Source organism: Engraulis encrasicolus, chromosome 14, assembly GCF_034702125.1.
Source record: "Engraulis encrasicolus isolate BLACKSEA-1 chromosome 14, IST_EnEncr_1.0, whole genome shotgun sequence".
In the NCBI taxonomy this organism is placed as follows: domain Eukaryota; kingdom Metazoa; phylum Chordata; class Actinopteri; order Clupeiformes; family Engraulidae; genus Engraulis; species Engraulis encrasicolus.
Window position 1 is genome coordinate 30813278 of NC_085870.1, and position 16178 is coordinate 30829455.

The window sequence follows — 16178 nt, forward strand, 5'->3', positions numbered from 1 at the left end:
ACCAATTAGAGAAAGACTCAAATGGAGCTGCCATTGGTGATCTCAGACCCCAGCCTCTGCTCCTAATGGAAGAGTTGTCTCTCAAACACAAAACCTGCATATGAATGAATTCCTCTGCAGAGCGACAGGATGATCTGAGCATTTACCGCTGTCCTTTGCCAAATGCCCTAACGTTTTAAGGTGCATTACTGTGAATCCATTACCCAGGGGTTGTCCGAAACCTTTCTCCCATGCATTTGTGTGGCAGTGTTGGCTACACAGCAAACAGATCGTAGTGCATTACTCTGTTGGACCTATTCTCTGCATGTTATTTCGTTCTGAAAAATAAATTCACAACAATGTAGCAGCTGTGTTTGTTTGAAATCCCTGTCATACACACAGCGTATGCAGGATAGTCTCTTTGTACATAAAATGAACTGTCAGTCAGTTCCCATGTAAGAGGATAATTGTGCCTTTGTCAGACATAGGGGGGAAAGGCATATTACGCGCTTTCTGTACCTGGATGAATACAGAGTAAATCCAGGCACAAAGATAAAGGGCTCTGTCTTGGCTCTGAGAGCTACCAGGCATCATCCACACTCGTACGTGTATGCGTATGACCATGAAAATGTGCTACTAGAGCAAACATCCTTCTTTTGTCTGACAACACTGAAAAAAATAATATTTGATTGCCATTCCTGGAAAAACGGCAACGGTATAATAAAGATTATCAACTCTGGCATGTATTGCAAGACAGTCCAAATCCAAATTTATTACATGGATAACCTTGACAAACATTTTTAGGCAATATGCTAATGTTGAGAATGATCACAGAACTCCTGCATCGTTAACATGACAGACAAATGTTATGCGTTCATCAAGGTCTGACTTCTAATTATTCGGAGCATCTGAATATTGTTCAGAATTGGAGATATCTTGGAGTGTCTTGTCCTGTACAGTGCAGAGTTGTAAAACAGTAATGTACCGTATTCTGCTCTGCTGTGGGCGCCACTGGTCCCAACGTAGGCCATTTTCACGGTGTTCAGTACATCAAATCCACTCGGCCGTTTGTGCAGAAATGTGATTTATGGTGCAGATTTTATTACCGTCACTACAGGCTTCACTACTACAGGCCAACGTCTTTGAATAAACTCCTCTGGCTGCCTTTGGTGGTGCTCATTGAGTTAACCATGACTGAAAGACCCCAAAGTCTTTTTGATTAATGGCCAAAGAAATGTTTTTTTGGTCCCCCAACTTTGGATTTGACAGGCAGCCACCAGCCTCAGCAAGTGGCCGGCAAAACAAGCAAGCGAGCGAGTGAGCAGCAAGCATGATTGGAACGTTAAGTGAAAGTGAATATGCCGGGGGGTTGTTCTTGATTACTTTTTTATTATTATTGCGGGCGAGGTAATAAAACAGCACAGTGATCATGCGTCGTCGGCACCACCACCACGCTCCGATTATATCTAATTTTTCCTCACATGGCTAGCTTTCACTCTTCTCCCGTTAGCTTGCTCCCCCTTCAACAGCACAGACGCCTACCACGCATGCTAGTCCATTATGACGTCTTGCACATAAACTCTTTTGTGGATTTGCAAACAGTAAACGCCTTATTATGATGACACAATATGCGTTAACATACGTTAACAAAACTCATTACATTTTCATTCATACGGTCCTACAAAAAGAATCTTTAGATAAGCCACAACAAATGGAGCTGTGAAATGCAGTAGGATCATTCTTCGCCGCTGTTTCATTAGATTTTTGCACCGCTGTGTTTTTTTTTTCAAATTGGAACACACCTCGACACAACGTGCTCAGCCCAGTGGTCACAATCATTTAACCAGTATTTACAGCGAAGCTCCCTTTCTCTACCCTCTCGTGGTTGTGCTCCGCAAAGCGCTTTTCCTGGCCCCATGTCAGGGCTGAGAAGTATTGACTGTCTCCTGTCAGTTTGTCTGGCTTTGATGGAAAGCCAGTGACCTTATCACCGGAATGCTAAAAGTGACGCCATTAGCAGTTGTAGTACAGCAGGAGCAAATATGGGGCGAAAACAAACGTGGAGGGGGGGAGGGGGGGGGAGGCCAAATGCTTGACTAAGCACTACTGTTATCTCATTAGAGGCGCCACTCTGTTCGATGTATAAAACATGAAGTGCACACTCATTTAATGTGTAATTTGACGGAGAGGTAAGTGAATGAGTGCATGCTGCAGGAAGGTGCGGAGCAAAAGGGTCGCAGCGTTTGCAGTTGTGACGCCCCCCTCCGCATTCTTCACCTTAGCCAAGTCCAGACCCCATATTCTGCCCAGCCTTCTCTTTCTCTCTCTCTCATCCCCCCCCCTCTCTCTCTCTCTCTGCATTACCCTTTATCAATCCATCTCTCTCTCTCTCTCTCTCTCTCTCTCTCTCTCTCTCTCTCTCTCTCTCTCTCTCTCTCTATTTTTACCTCACCCCATACTGCAACCCCCTTTTCTCTGTGTGTCTCTCTCTTTCTGTCCCTCCCTCTCTCTCTCTTTCGCTCTCTTTATCTCTCTCTCTCTCTCTCTCTCTCTCTCTCTCTCTCTCTCTCTCTAGACGGGTCCATGAACATGCTGAGGATGCAGGAATTAATTCCAATCAGGTGGCGCACAGTGACAGAGTGCTGGAGCCACCGCATTTACTATCACACACTCTTAAAGTATTTGAAAACGGGCCCCGACTTGTCCACACGCACACACACACGCACACACACACACACACACACACACACACACACACACACACACACACACACACACACACACACTCACCGACATATTTGTATGCATGCATAAAACATAAACACATACACAGACGCATGTGCATACCTCTACCATACACCTGTACAGTATTGTTTTGGTCTCTCCACTGCACTAACAAAGCAATAGGGAAAAATCTTAACACAGACACACACAGACACACAGACACACAGACACACACACACACACACACACACACACACACACACACACACACACACACACACACACACACACACACACACACACACCTGTCACTGTACGAAGGTAACTCACCTATGGGTGACAGCTCGGCCACGCTGCCTATGTATGGCGCCTCCAGGAACTTGGGTTCGTTGTCGTTGATATCCTGCACCTTGATCACAAACTCAGACTCGGGTTCGAGCGGCGCGCTGGAGTAGCGGTCGCGGGCCTGGGCGCGCAGCGTGTAGAAGGCCTTCTCCTCGCGGTCCAGCTTCTGCGTGGCGTGGATGTCGCCCGTGATCTCTTCGATGATGAAGATGGTACCGGCGCCCTCGCCCGAGATGGTGTACTTGATCATGCCCTCGCCGTTGTCCGAGTCCGAGTGGATCTGCAACAGTAGAGATACAGGTGAGAGACATGTATGGTACAAGAGATGCATTGCGAAAAGGTAGAAAGGAGTCGCGCACAAGAGCTGAATGCATCCTGATGGGGGGGGGCTTTCAGATGACTGTCCTGGGTCCCGGCCAAAGCTGTCAGTGGCCCTGAGTGAAGTCACCTGTGTTGGAGGGAGACTGTGACAAGGCTTTAGTTCCTGCAGCAGGTTTTTGACACATCTGAGAGATACATAGATGAGAGACGTGTGGTGCTACAGTGCACAGTGGGGAAGGAACCCCCTCCCCACAGGTTCTGACCTAGTAGAGAAAGAAAGGGAACTTCAAGGAAAATCCTCAAGTTCAGTCACAGCTGTGATGGTCACAGACTATAAGGAAGTAATGGACTGAAGAAGGACAAGAAAAGTGTACAGTACGGTCGCTCTACATCAGTTCCAATGCATCACATGAAGAAAGTCCATCGTTAGAATTGTTTCACTGCCATTCTGATACATCACACAAAGAAGCTTTTACTCTAACTCCTGAAAGGGGTTATGCAGCAGCATACTCTACAGTACAGTACTAACTACTTGATGGATACAATTTTGCAAAAACAACAGTGCATTTCAAAAAAAACATTAGAGCAAGGCCCTATGTTATTAAAGCAAAGAGGTATGGAAATCAGCTTTCAAAATAAATAGATGGGGGGGAATAAAATCAAGAAGAAAGGCCCTGTCAAAAGTAGGGAAGCCTCTCACATCAACAGCCTTTGCTTATGGCTATGCACGCTCCGCAGTGCAGCACAGCAGGCAATTTGCACATTTCAGCAATGGGCATGGCCCTCGTGGAGAGGGGCCGCAGATTATCAGATCAAATTCATCTCAGAGGCTGCTTAAGGTAGCACTGAACAAGAGAGGGAGAGTGAACTTAAACACCCCCCTGTCATGAATCTGCCAAGGCCCCCTCCACACACACAAACACACACACACACACAAGTGCACACAGGCACGCGCACACACACACACACACACACACACACACACACACACACACACACACACACACACACACACACACACACACACACACACACACACACACACACACACACACACACACACACACACACACACACACACCACCCCTTAAAGTGATTGGAGGACATTCTCTCAGCCTTACAGCATTTGGCTCCATCATCCATTTTTTTCCCTTTCTTTTTTTCTGTCTGCTCTTCCCTACTCTTCTGTCTCCCATTATCATTCAAAGGCAGCGACTGCCAGGGTCCATCATCCAAGACCATCGCCATGGACCCCGAATGGAGTGGAGTGAAGGGGGGTGGGGGGTGGGAGGAGGTTATGTGTCGTGGTAATAGTGGTGGTGGTGGTGGGACGGTGAAATACCCTTACCAAAGCCTCCTTGCCCCATCTCCTCTGTTAATATTTTATAAACCCTTAATTAAATACAGGATTCTCTCAGCCCCTTGGGGATTTTCATTAAGTCCTTCTCGTAAAACTCTGGAAATAATGCAAGGGCTGGCCCCCATATGGCATTTTTTTCCCTCCCTTTTTCATTTCAAATCTTCCCTGAGTCAAATAAAATGAACACTTGGAAAATATACACTTTTTTGGTGGTGGTGGTGGTGGTGGTGGCGGGGAGGGGCACAGCTATCAATATTTCAAAGTTAATATTTTTTAAACATCCCCCAAAAGCCAGATGGTGAAGTGCAATAACTCCAGACAAGCTGCCGCAATAAAACAAAAGCTCTCTCTGTGACTAGCTCGATAGCGCTTGAACTTCAGGGGGGAAAAAAGAAGAAGAAACAGGGAAAGAATCACTAGCTGCATTTTTTTTTGTTATCTTTCAACAAATTAAAGTGTATTCAGCTTAACTACAACTCCAGAAACAGCAACGCAGAAATGATGCTGTGCAGTTGCGCTACATACAAAAAACGAAACACAAGCATTAACAACAACACCCACACTATAGGCAGGATAAAGATTGTATTTGGCCGCATGCTCTTTCACCTGTGATTACAAGCCAGAGTAGATAACCCCCATTCCCCCGGGGGGGACATTTGTCCACACATCACTCACTCGCCATTGCTGTAAGTGGGGCCTGGACCGTGCTATCAAACAAAAGGTCAGACAGAGTTCTCCTCCTGCTTAGCCACAGACTCACACGCGCACACACACACACACACACACACACACATACAAAGATAAAGACAAAAATAAACGCACAAACACAAATGAAGGCACAGTCACACACAGGCTTATATAGGCCTACACTATACACAACCCCCAGACACACACACATGCACGCGCGTGTATGCACGCCAGTGACGTGCAGTGAAGGGTATGGTAGGGTAGGCAGTAAATATAGAAAATACATAAAAAAATGTATTTCTTAGATGCAATTTCCTGCATTTTAACCAGATCTGGAGAGTCACTATCAGCTAGAAACTTTTATAAGACTAAAAACTTTGAACAAATAGTCCCCTTTCATGCCTTATGCCACAACCTTGGATCGGCAACTAGGCCTATTCACCTAGTAGCCTATGCTGATAAGGTCTTTAATGTGCAACAAATTAGTAGGCCTATGTTTCTCTAAATACTGTAAATATAAAGTAGGCTATAAGATAAAATGCCATCAGTGCTTAGCCATCACGGCTCTAATAACTAAATAAGTAAATAGGCTAAACTATTAGACATATGGACATTGTCAGTAGACCTTACATCTGAAACAATAAGTGAAATGCATAATTTCAATTTGTTGAAAAGGCCAGCTAGACTTTTTTTTTGTCAAATTGCCAAATTGGTAGCTCAAGGACCCATAGCCTACTCTGTACACTCTGCCTACATTTTACAATAATTTAGAAAGCTACAACATCACAGCATTTTTGGGGGAAAGCTTTAACTTTTGGCTTTAGCAGTTGACTTTGCTCCTCTTCTGTTTATTCTGTTGCAAATGCCAGGGTGTTTCACATGGAGGATGCAGGGTGGCAGTGTAGCCTACTTTGTTTAGAAGATAAAATGTCTAGTTCACCAAAGTGAATCACACCATGGCATGTGAGGGGAAACGATTTACATTTAGCAATAAACCAACCTAGGTAACAGCTCCAGCTTCATTGACGCATTTTGTGCTGCTAATCAAACACTCAGACAAGAAGGAAAGTTGGCAAGGGGGCGGGTTGCTTGCGAACTCAACAAACATGAGCGGTGCATTCAGACAGTAAATACTGGTAGGCCTCCATCGAGTAAACCAACGAAAACACTTCTGAGACTCATTCTTGTGCGTGATTGTATTCTCAAACACTTCAGCAACGGTTGTGCACGGTGTTTCAAATCAAGTCAATTTCTGAGTGAGGTGAGCACCCATCCCTCGAGCGAGCCCAACGTTGATCTCGTACACCGCGCACTTCAAAAGAACACAGCTGCACGTCAACTTGCTAACAGGCTCCACACACCTCACGCATCGCGTATTAAGTCATCATCATCATAAATTAGGAAAATGAAGTCATGTCGTACGCTCAAAAAACAATCTCGCGTCCATAATAACACACACACAGTCTATTCGTGTCCACAGCACAACCAATCTTCAATGTCAACACCTCCCTGGCCCATCAACAAAAGGCACCACGACAAACTTGAGCATGTTCATGTTAAAATTTGGCTACCCACAGCTTAATAATTAGATGAATCTTACCTTAAAGCAGAATCACGAGTATGTTTTCCATGCAAGTTAGTTCCATTAAAAGCCCGGGGTGGTTGACATGATGAAGATATTTTGTCCCAGTGTGTTCAAACTACTTGAAGCTGCTACCCATCTGATGTTGAATATTTCCACAATGCAGCGATTGCAAACGGCTCAGCTATTGCCTGTCATCTGAACCATCTTTCTTGCTCCTTCTCTGATTTTTTTTTTTTGTAATAAAGGCAAAACGCCAAAGACTGCCATGTTTTCTGTACGGCTAGAGTTTGAACAAGCCGTACCTTGCTAGCTGTAGCAGGCTTCCTGAATTGTAACAATTTTTCATGTTGGCAGCTGTGATTGGCTCACATACTCCCGCCACAGTCTAAAGGCTCTGCTTTTAGTCCCATTGACAAGCTATGTGACAACTTAATACGCATGCGCAAACTTCTACATTGACAGCACTGAAGGCAGGGTAGGCAGAGGAAAAGCGAGCCTTACCGGGCTGCCTGGCTGGCATTCGAAAGCTCTGCTTTGACAGGCTACCAGCAGCCTGTCTCTGCTACCAGCCGGGACTGCGCGTTGCCACGGCAACCTGCCCAAGCCTGAGCGCTTTGCTTCGTGCGATTACTTAGGTTTTTGATCGTTGTCCTGCGTATACTGTACTTCAAACAGCTCATAATTTATGCTGAATCAATGTTATTGTTGTGTATGTGAACTCTGAAGAATATTTTCTAAAACACGTGTTAGTTTTTATTTTTAAGACATTTATCCCAGGGTAGGCACTGCCTACCCTGCCTACCCTGACCGCACGTCTCTGATGCACGCATGCATGCACGCACACACAAACACAGCAAAGCCACCCACACAGACACACCCTGCAGTCTGACAGTTAATAGATTCTTTCCCCCCCCCCAACCACACACACACAGAAAACAATGTGGATTTAAATGAAGCTAATCACCCAATAATAATTTGTTTGTGGCAGCAGGCCGATATGTCAAGAAAGACAGCCTCTGAATTGATTTTTTTCCCCTCCTTTTCATTACATCCAGACTAGAGCAGCTTTCTGGGCTGAAAGCAAAGAAAACTTTAACTGTGGAGCTGTCCCTCAGCGGTTATATCAGAGACAGGCAGATATCCTCTGTCGGAAGGAAAGTTTAGCCATCGCTCTTCTAAGTCAACCCTGGTAGTCCGTGAGGGAGCGAGAGGGAGGGAGTCAGACAGATTCCACTTTCAAGAGAAAATCTAAATTTGGAGGGAAAGACCAGCAGAGGCTACAGCAGAGATCGACACTGGGATGAACATGGAGTGATGAGATACAGTATCTAGTATCTACTCCATTATGGGAAAATAAATCACGACTGTGCTGTGCTGTGCTGTGCTGTGCTGTGCTGTGCTGTGCTGTGCTGTGCTGTGCTGTGCTGTGCTGTGCTGTGCTGTGCTGTGCTGTGCTGTGCTGTGCTGTGCTGTGCTGTGCTGTGCTGTGCTGTGCTGTGCTGTGCTGTGCTGTGCTGTGCTGTGCTGTGCTGTGCTGTGCTGTGCTGTGCTGTGCTGTGCTGTGCGTATGTGCTGGCCCACTGACAGGGGGACAAAGGGGCCCACTGACAGGGGGACAAAGGGGTGTGTTGTCCCGGGCCCACGGAGATAGGGGGGGGCAGAATTGGGTCTCCATGTCATTGTATGTATTGGGTAGGGGGCCCTTTCAGTTGACTTTGTCCGGGCCCAGCAAAAGGTGTCATGCTATCTGGGTTCACTAAGAGTGTCTGCGTGCTATGCTTTTGTGTGTAAATGTATCCGTGTATGCACATTACGTACTCTATGTGTGCATGTGAGTTTGTGCCGGTTTATGTGCGTGCACATTGTAATATATCAGTGTTTCTCAATGTTTTTTGAATAAATGCCCCCTTGACCTCATCCTATAGGCTTGCCAATGCCCCCCTTAGTATTTAAAAAATAGGATGCGCTATTGTCACCCATTTGCAGCAGAGGGGCCCCCCTCTCATCTGCCTCCTTCTCAATGCCCCCCAAGGACTCCCTAATGCCCCCTGGGGGGCTGTAGTGTCCCTGTTCAGAAACACTATACTATATGTTTCTATGGGCATGTCTGTTCTTTATGTATTGTCTGTATTTTTACATGTCAGTATGTTGTGTACCTCTAGCTGACCATCTACCGTACTGTATGCCAGCCAATGTGGTCAGATATCCAACCCGACAGTTACTCTACAGCAGTGTTTCCCAACCTTTTTTGTGTCATGTACCCCCTAAGCCTTTCCATTGTGCCATGAGTACCCCCTAACTCATGTTTTACATCACTTTTTCTATTGCAGTGTGACTATGCTCCGTGCATTTGTTAAAATAACTTTTTCCAAGTACCCCCTGCAGTGTGCTCGTGTACCCCTAGTGGTACACATACCCCTGGTTGGGAAACACTGCTCTACAGTTATGAATTTGCTTAAAAGAACAAATCTACAATACATCGGGAAAGGATGAGCTGACCTGAAATAAAACTGGGATGCAGATGCCGTGATAGTTTATCCACTTCATCATAGAAAATGAATAACCAACTAAGTTGTGCCTATGTGTATGACGAAATTTGTATGCAGTACACATGTGAAAAAAATGGATGAGTGGATTGAGTTTGAAGGAACAATTTACTATAGTTATGTGTGTGTGTGTGTGTGTGTGTGTGTGTGTGTGTGTGTGTGTGTGTGTGTGTGTGTGTGTGTGTGTGTGTGTGTGTGTGTGTGTGTGTGTGTGTGTGTGTGTGTGTGTGTGTGTGTGTGTGTGTGTGTGTGTGTGTGTGTGAGAGAGAGAGAGAGAGAGAGAGAGAGAGAGAGAGAGAGAGAGAGAGACAGACAGACAGACAGACAGACAGACAGACAGACAGAGGGGAGAGAGAGACAGACAGACAGACAGACAGACAGACAGACAGACAGACAGACAGACAGACAGACAGACAGACAGACAGACAGACAGAAAGACAGACAGACAATGAAGCATGTGTGTGCATGTGTGTGCCCATGTACCTTTTTCACCCATATCTAAAGCTACAGTGTGTGTAGAGTGGCCATTGACCCATGTTAGCGGCTGACACATGGCAGACACAGGGCAATTGTAGCATAGCTTCTAGAACTAGTAACTGCCACAGGAGGACAAAGGAGAGGAGAGAGGACAGGGGCTGGGTATGACCTATGACCCCATCCCTGAGTCAACATCACCCTCCCTGGGTCCTGCTAAACTGCCTGCTCCCTAGGCGGTTAGCTCACAAAGGCTGGTCACTCACGGTGAAGGTCAATGTCGGTCAACAGTCAACAGCATACTGTATGTCTATCTCCCTCATAGTCTTGAATGGCTAGCGCACTGGGCTGGGTAGTCAGTGTCACCAACTGTTAAGTGCCACAATGAATTTAGCTGTAATCTATTGTATATGACTCTTTGACTTTTGACATTATTGAGGTGTAAATTGAAGAGTTGCCTAAAGCCTTCATGCTTGAAGCTACAAACACACATTGAAAATCGTAACGAGATATTACATTATTAGTCACCATTACAATTATATTGCACCAAACAGACTTTGCATTTATTTCAGTTGGCTTGTGTTGGGCTGAGAACAATAGTCCCCCTTGAGTCAGCGCTACATTGAGCAACTTGAGATGTTGAAAACAGGTGGTTTCGGTCCCCATTCGTTGCCAAACTGTGTTGCAGTTCCACCGACGATACCTCAAAGCTAGTGGAAACTTCCAAACTGCACCATGATTCATGCTTCATGATCACTTTGACTTCCCCTGCTTGACTTTTCCTACCATTTTAATATTTCTGTGAATTGACAACACCAATGGGTTATTTTATTCACAAATTATACTGCAGTCTAGCTGAAGAGGTGCAAAAGCGAGCATGGTCTATTTTGCTTCAGACCAATGCAAGTAACCCCCCCTGGTGAGAAGTGTTCGAGCTGGAAGTATTATTAGCTTTATAGTGGTTAAAGATCAACATCCACTTAACACCAGTTTTACTTCCTCCTTTTGAAAAAAAGCAACCAGAATGTTTTGGTTTTTTTTAAGAAAACCGATGCATAAAGCATTCAATACTAATGGTGAACACAGCAATATTGATGAAATGACAATGAAAGTTGATCTTATAAAACTTGCGATTTGCATACAGTGTATTGCTGGCTTCTGATGTGTTCGATTTTACCGTAGGTGTTTGACTTATTATGGTGGTAATACATGTAAAAAACCTAGCTTCAATAACTGAATTGCAAATATACAGTCTTTAAATAGAAGGCCAGAACATTTCACTGAATTGAACTACGGTGAATAAACACTTTGGGGGAAATGAACAAGCTTCCATTTCATTCAGATAAACCTAATATTTTTGCCAGTGTTGCGGCCATGATGATGCAAATATAAGCTTATCTTTCCTGACACTCAGGTTGTCACTATCTGTTAAGAGCATCAAAAGACATAAAAATCCCTGAAGTCAGTGCAAAACTAGGAGTACGGTAATATTTTATGTTGATTCAGACTTTCCCATTTAGATGCTGTTCTACATTATTTGTACCGATGCATTACATTGCATATCTCACTGGTTTTGAATAATGGAAAAACTGATTGTGAAAATCATGCTTGTTTTCAGTACTGAGACCTGGTTGGTCTTCCGGTGGAAAAAGGCAAAAAAAATGAAGGTAAGATAAATGATAGTTGCTGTCAATTTTCTATCATGCACACAGGAAGTGAGAAATAGACCACAAAATACACCGGCCCTTTCCCCATTAGCTTTTGAAACAACCTTTCAGACAGGCAAAGAGGAAGAAGAGATTTTTTTTTCAAATCCTCTTGCCAATTTTTGCATCATTCATCCCCAACCAAAAACATTATCGGACGCTTGTATTGATTCTGTCACATGCAATCAAAAGCATCAGTGAATGAACCCATGCAATATATATAGAGTATATACAGTATATCCAAAAAATAGCAGGCCAACTGCCCTTAGACTCTGCAGAAGCACACTCTTACAGTCCCAATGCAGCTGTCTGCAAGCGAATGTGAAGACTGAGAATCCACAACCAAACTTATTCTTCTTCACTCGGCTCTCTCTCTCCATTGCTCAGTCGGCCTTAACCCATCACATGGCTTACAATGGGTTTACCGCCATAAGACGCTATTATTCAGCCACGCCTTTTGTGTGCAACAGCTAGCCTTCTGCGGCGGCCAAAGGAAAAAGCATTTTCAAGAATTCAGCTCGGGCGCGTGAGAAAGGTCTCTCATGCATAGCACAAGGTCAAGAGCGTATAAGCCCTTTTGCCATACCCGAGCAAACCATTTTTCACCTTCAAGCCAGGTAACATAAAATAAGTCAGACCTCTACTCTCAAGGACATCAAAAGAACCTCGGTGGAAAACATAGGGAAAGAAAAAGAAATGCTTTGGCTGGGTTACAGGCTGTGGTTGTGTGAGGGTTCAGCAGCAGTGGCTGTGGTCAAATTCAAACGGGCAAGCCTTTTACCACCACCTCACCACGAGTATTCTCTGGCTGCGGAGGCTTTTGGAAATGTGCAGTGTGTGCCATGACAGAAAGAGGTCGATGGGGAGGCTGCTGAAAAATAAACAGGGCTTGCGACTCGGGAGAGGTGGGGAGGTGAGATCTGAGGATGCATTTTGTATTAGTACAAAACATCACTAGTACAAGTACTCAGGACTAGGGGAGGGGGCGATGGAGTGGGGTGTGGTGGGATACGGTGTGTGTGAAAAGGAGGTGTGGAGGTGGGATTGGATTTTGGAAACAGATCTGAAAATGCTAATGCATCAGTACTGTACACATAACACTACAAGTACTTGGAACAAGAGGAGCTACTGGTGGGTTGGAGTATGATTAGCCTAGGAAATCCCACAATGCTTTGCACAATCAACCCCGATCTGAAAGACAGCATGGCATCTGTCCTAAGCGAGGGAGCCTGAGCGAGGGAGCCAATCAGGGAATGGGGAGGGGTGGAAAGGCTTGACAAATGGAAGCTTGCAGTTTGTTTGAATACATACAACTGACACCATTGGCTATGGGCTACATATCTGCCAAATGATACATTTCTAACGCCCGATAAATAGCCATGGGTAATCGTACACCACAATTTTTCCTGAGAAATTGCATAGGTAGCCTCCAGACTATGTCAGTTGTGAGATACTATTACTGAGATACAAGGTTACATTTGCAAGGTCAGGGCTGTCATGGGTAAGCGGTTAGGGCGTCAGACTTATAGCCCAAAGGTTGCCTGTTCGACTCCCGACCACCAGGCTGGTAGGGGGAGTAATTAAAGGACCAGTTCAGTCAATTTCATTTATTCCCAAAAACATCCGAAAGGTTATACAACATCAGCTGACAACTAGCAAACAGCGGTACCTTTTGGGAAAATATTTGGAGTAGGCCTGTGTTACTTTTTTTTAAAATGTAAACAAACGCTGCCCCCATTAGAATAGGTCATATCTTGGAAAGGGCTTAGCCGAAAAATGTTGCATCACCGGGTAATGACAAGTCAAGGGTAGTGTGAGCAATAAAACACCATATTGAAATTGACTGAACTGGTCCTTTAACCAGTGCTCTCTCCCATCCTCCTCCATGACTGAGCCTGAAGTACCCTGAGCACGGTACCGTCCCACCGCACTGCTCCCTTTCGGACGCCATTGGGGGTTGCCCACGTGCATGGGTGAGGCAAAAATGCAATTTCGTTGTATGCAGTGTGCACTTGCATGGTGTGTCACGATGACAATGAGAATTGGAGTTTCTCAGTTGGGCTTTCACTTTTCGGTTTTCACTTTCACTTAATCTTGCAGATGGTTGAACAATATCCTTATGTGGTGAAAGAATGCCCTCTCTGTTAGATGGCTTGTGCAAGTCAGCAATACCTAGGGGTTTGACAAGTCTCCGCTAAGGAAAACTTGGCAGTATGCGTGCACTCCTCACATTAAAAATAATGCCTCAAAAACAAAAGCTGTGCAGAGTCTCTTTGACCACATGTGCTGTATACAAGTTAATCACAAGTTAGTTACACAAGACAGTTATGGTATTTTATAGAGATTTACCTGTATGCCATCCAAAAACCCAAATGGGCACTTTGTGGTTTATGTGAAATCTTCCAATAATGCTGAGAATTTACAGGGCCACAGTATATTGCATTGGCTACAAAAACAATAACAGTATTTTGATATAATGTAAAATTACAGCCTGCCCAGGAGAGGCATGCTGTGCGGCCTACTGTACACGTTTTATATTGTTAAAGCTTTCTCTTCGAGGGAGAACAAATAACAAACAATCGAAGTGTGGAAAAGGAGAGGGCTCGGGGGGAGGGGGGAGGGGAGGCTGGTTGAGGCACTGGTTTAAAGGGCAAGGAAATTCATTATCCAAATGTGTTGAACAAAGCTGCCAGTTTATTGCGCTGTGAGTGACCATTTAGGGAAAATCATATTTCATTGCTGAATTAATGGCTTGGGCCAGCCTTGGCATCTTTGCTGAGTTGGGGAGAAGACAGAGAGGAGGCTGTGGAGGTAGTCGTGGAGGAGATGGGGAAGGGATGGGGATGGGGAGTGAGGAGGGGTAGTTGAGAGGGGGGACCTGTCCTAAATGGCTACTGCTGATAAAAGCCATGCAGATCGTATTTAATCCTATATTGTCCTAATTAAAGTCTTTGATACCCTCAGCGATGGATGAGTCCAGCAACACCAGCAGGCACTATTAATAGTCTTGGCTCGTGCCCTGGCTTCATGGGCTGCAATAACTCTCCGTAATTTTATTAATAAAATCATTTCTTCTCTCTCTCTCTCTCTCTCTCTCTCTCTCTCTCTCTCTCTCTCTCTCTCTCTCTCTCTCTAGTCCAAGCCCTTCCACCACACACACACACACACACACAGACACAGACACAGACACACAAAAACACACACCCAACCGCACATTCTCTCCCCTTGTTCCACCACACCACATTCCCCGACACAATGAATCACTTCCAAACATGCTCCCCCCAGCCTTACCCCTACCCCTACCCCTACCCATGAGCTGCTCTCACCCCTCGGCCTCCACCTCGCCGAAGGAAAGGAAGGAGGACTAATGTTGTGCTGTAGCTGTGGGGGGACATGGGCAACTTAATGTGGGAGGAATAATAGCAGGGAAATACACCGGAGCAGCACTTTTGGGCCTCATCTGACTCCGAGTCAGGAATTATGGTGCACTTCCTGCAGTATGTAGGTGTTTTGCCCCCCGCTGCGGGTTATGCTGCACATGTTGCGTGCATGTGGCATTTGCACTTGTGCCCACCAGCATGGATTGTACGCCTCAGGCCTAGAGACATGCTTGCCGTGTGGCTTAACGTATGTGCACAACTACAAAGTATATGCGAACGAGTGCACATAGCACATCCTGAGGAGCTATCTACGTACGATACTGGAAGTATCATGTACTGTAGGGGGCAGATAGTTACCACGGCTCTCATAGATATTTCCACCACTGATTGAAATACCACAACATCCACATGGATCGCCCCTCCTGGTTGTGTTGCACCATGCGCACACGTGTGCATACCTTGTGGCAGCTCTGCAACATGATGTGTTTGCTCTTATGAAAATTGACCAAGGTTTTACTGTAGTAACTATGGTTCTACCAAGGTATGTCATGGTTACTTTAGTATTACTATGGCTTATCCATGTTTTGTTTTGGAAAATTTGGTTCCTGACTGTGGTTTTACTATAATTTTACTCTGAAAACTAACCATGGATCATGGTTATTCATGGTTATTCATGTTTTTTTGAGTGGGGTTTGTGATGATGGTTTAACCACCTCAAATACTACAAATGTGGCTTTTCAATGTAGCCCTGTTATTAAGTACCCTGTTCAGCCCAATTTCCTGTTGATATTGCTGTAAACACAATATGCCTCTCTTTTGGCTCCACTTATTTCAAAGGTTTAATAGCACATAGTGCATAACAGTATTGATCTCTTTGAGAAGGGCAACCCAATTTTTACATCACACCAAAGGATGCAGTTGTGAAATCCATTTGTTCTCCAGTTAAACATGTGTGATAGACTCTCCTTTTTTGACAGCAATCACAACCAAAACACCTGTGATTAACTGATAGCTTTCCAGTTGTTAGTTCATGCAATGTTACACAGGTGTTCATATTTTTTCACAAAATCT

The 16178-nt window shown here is 44.9% G+C and overlaps 1 protein-coding gene across 1 annotated transcript in view; it reads right to left on the minus strand.

Moving 5' to 3' along the window:
• LOC134462389 (cadherin-22-like) overlaps positions 1-16178 on the minus strand; it is a 107975-nt gene that overhangs the window by 91427 nt on the left and 370 nt on the right. The window contains exon 2 of the mRNA XM_063215395.1: positions 3034-3328. Within this exon, the coding sequence (XP_063071465.1) occupies positions 3034-3328 (295 nt within the window). The remainder of the gene's footprint in view (positions 1-3033; positions 3329-16178) is intronic.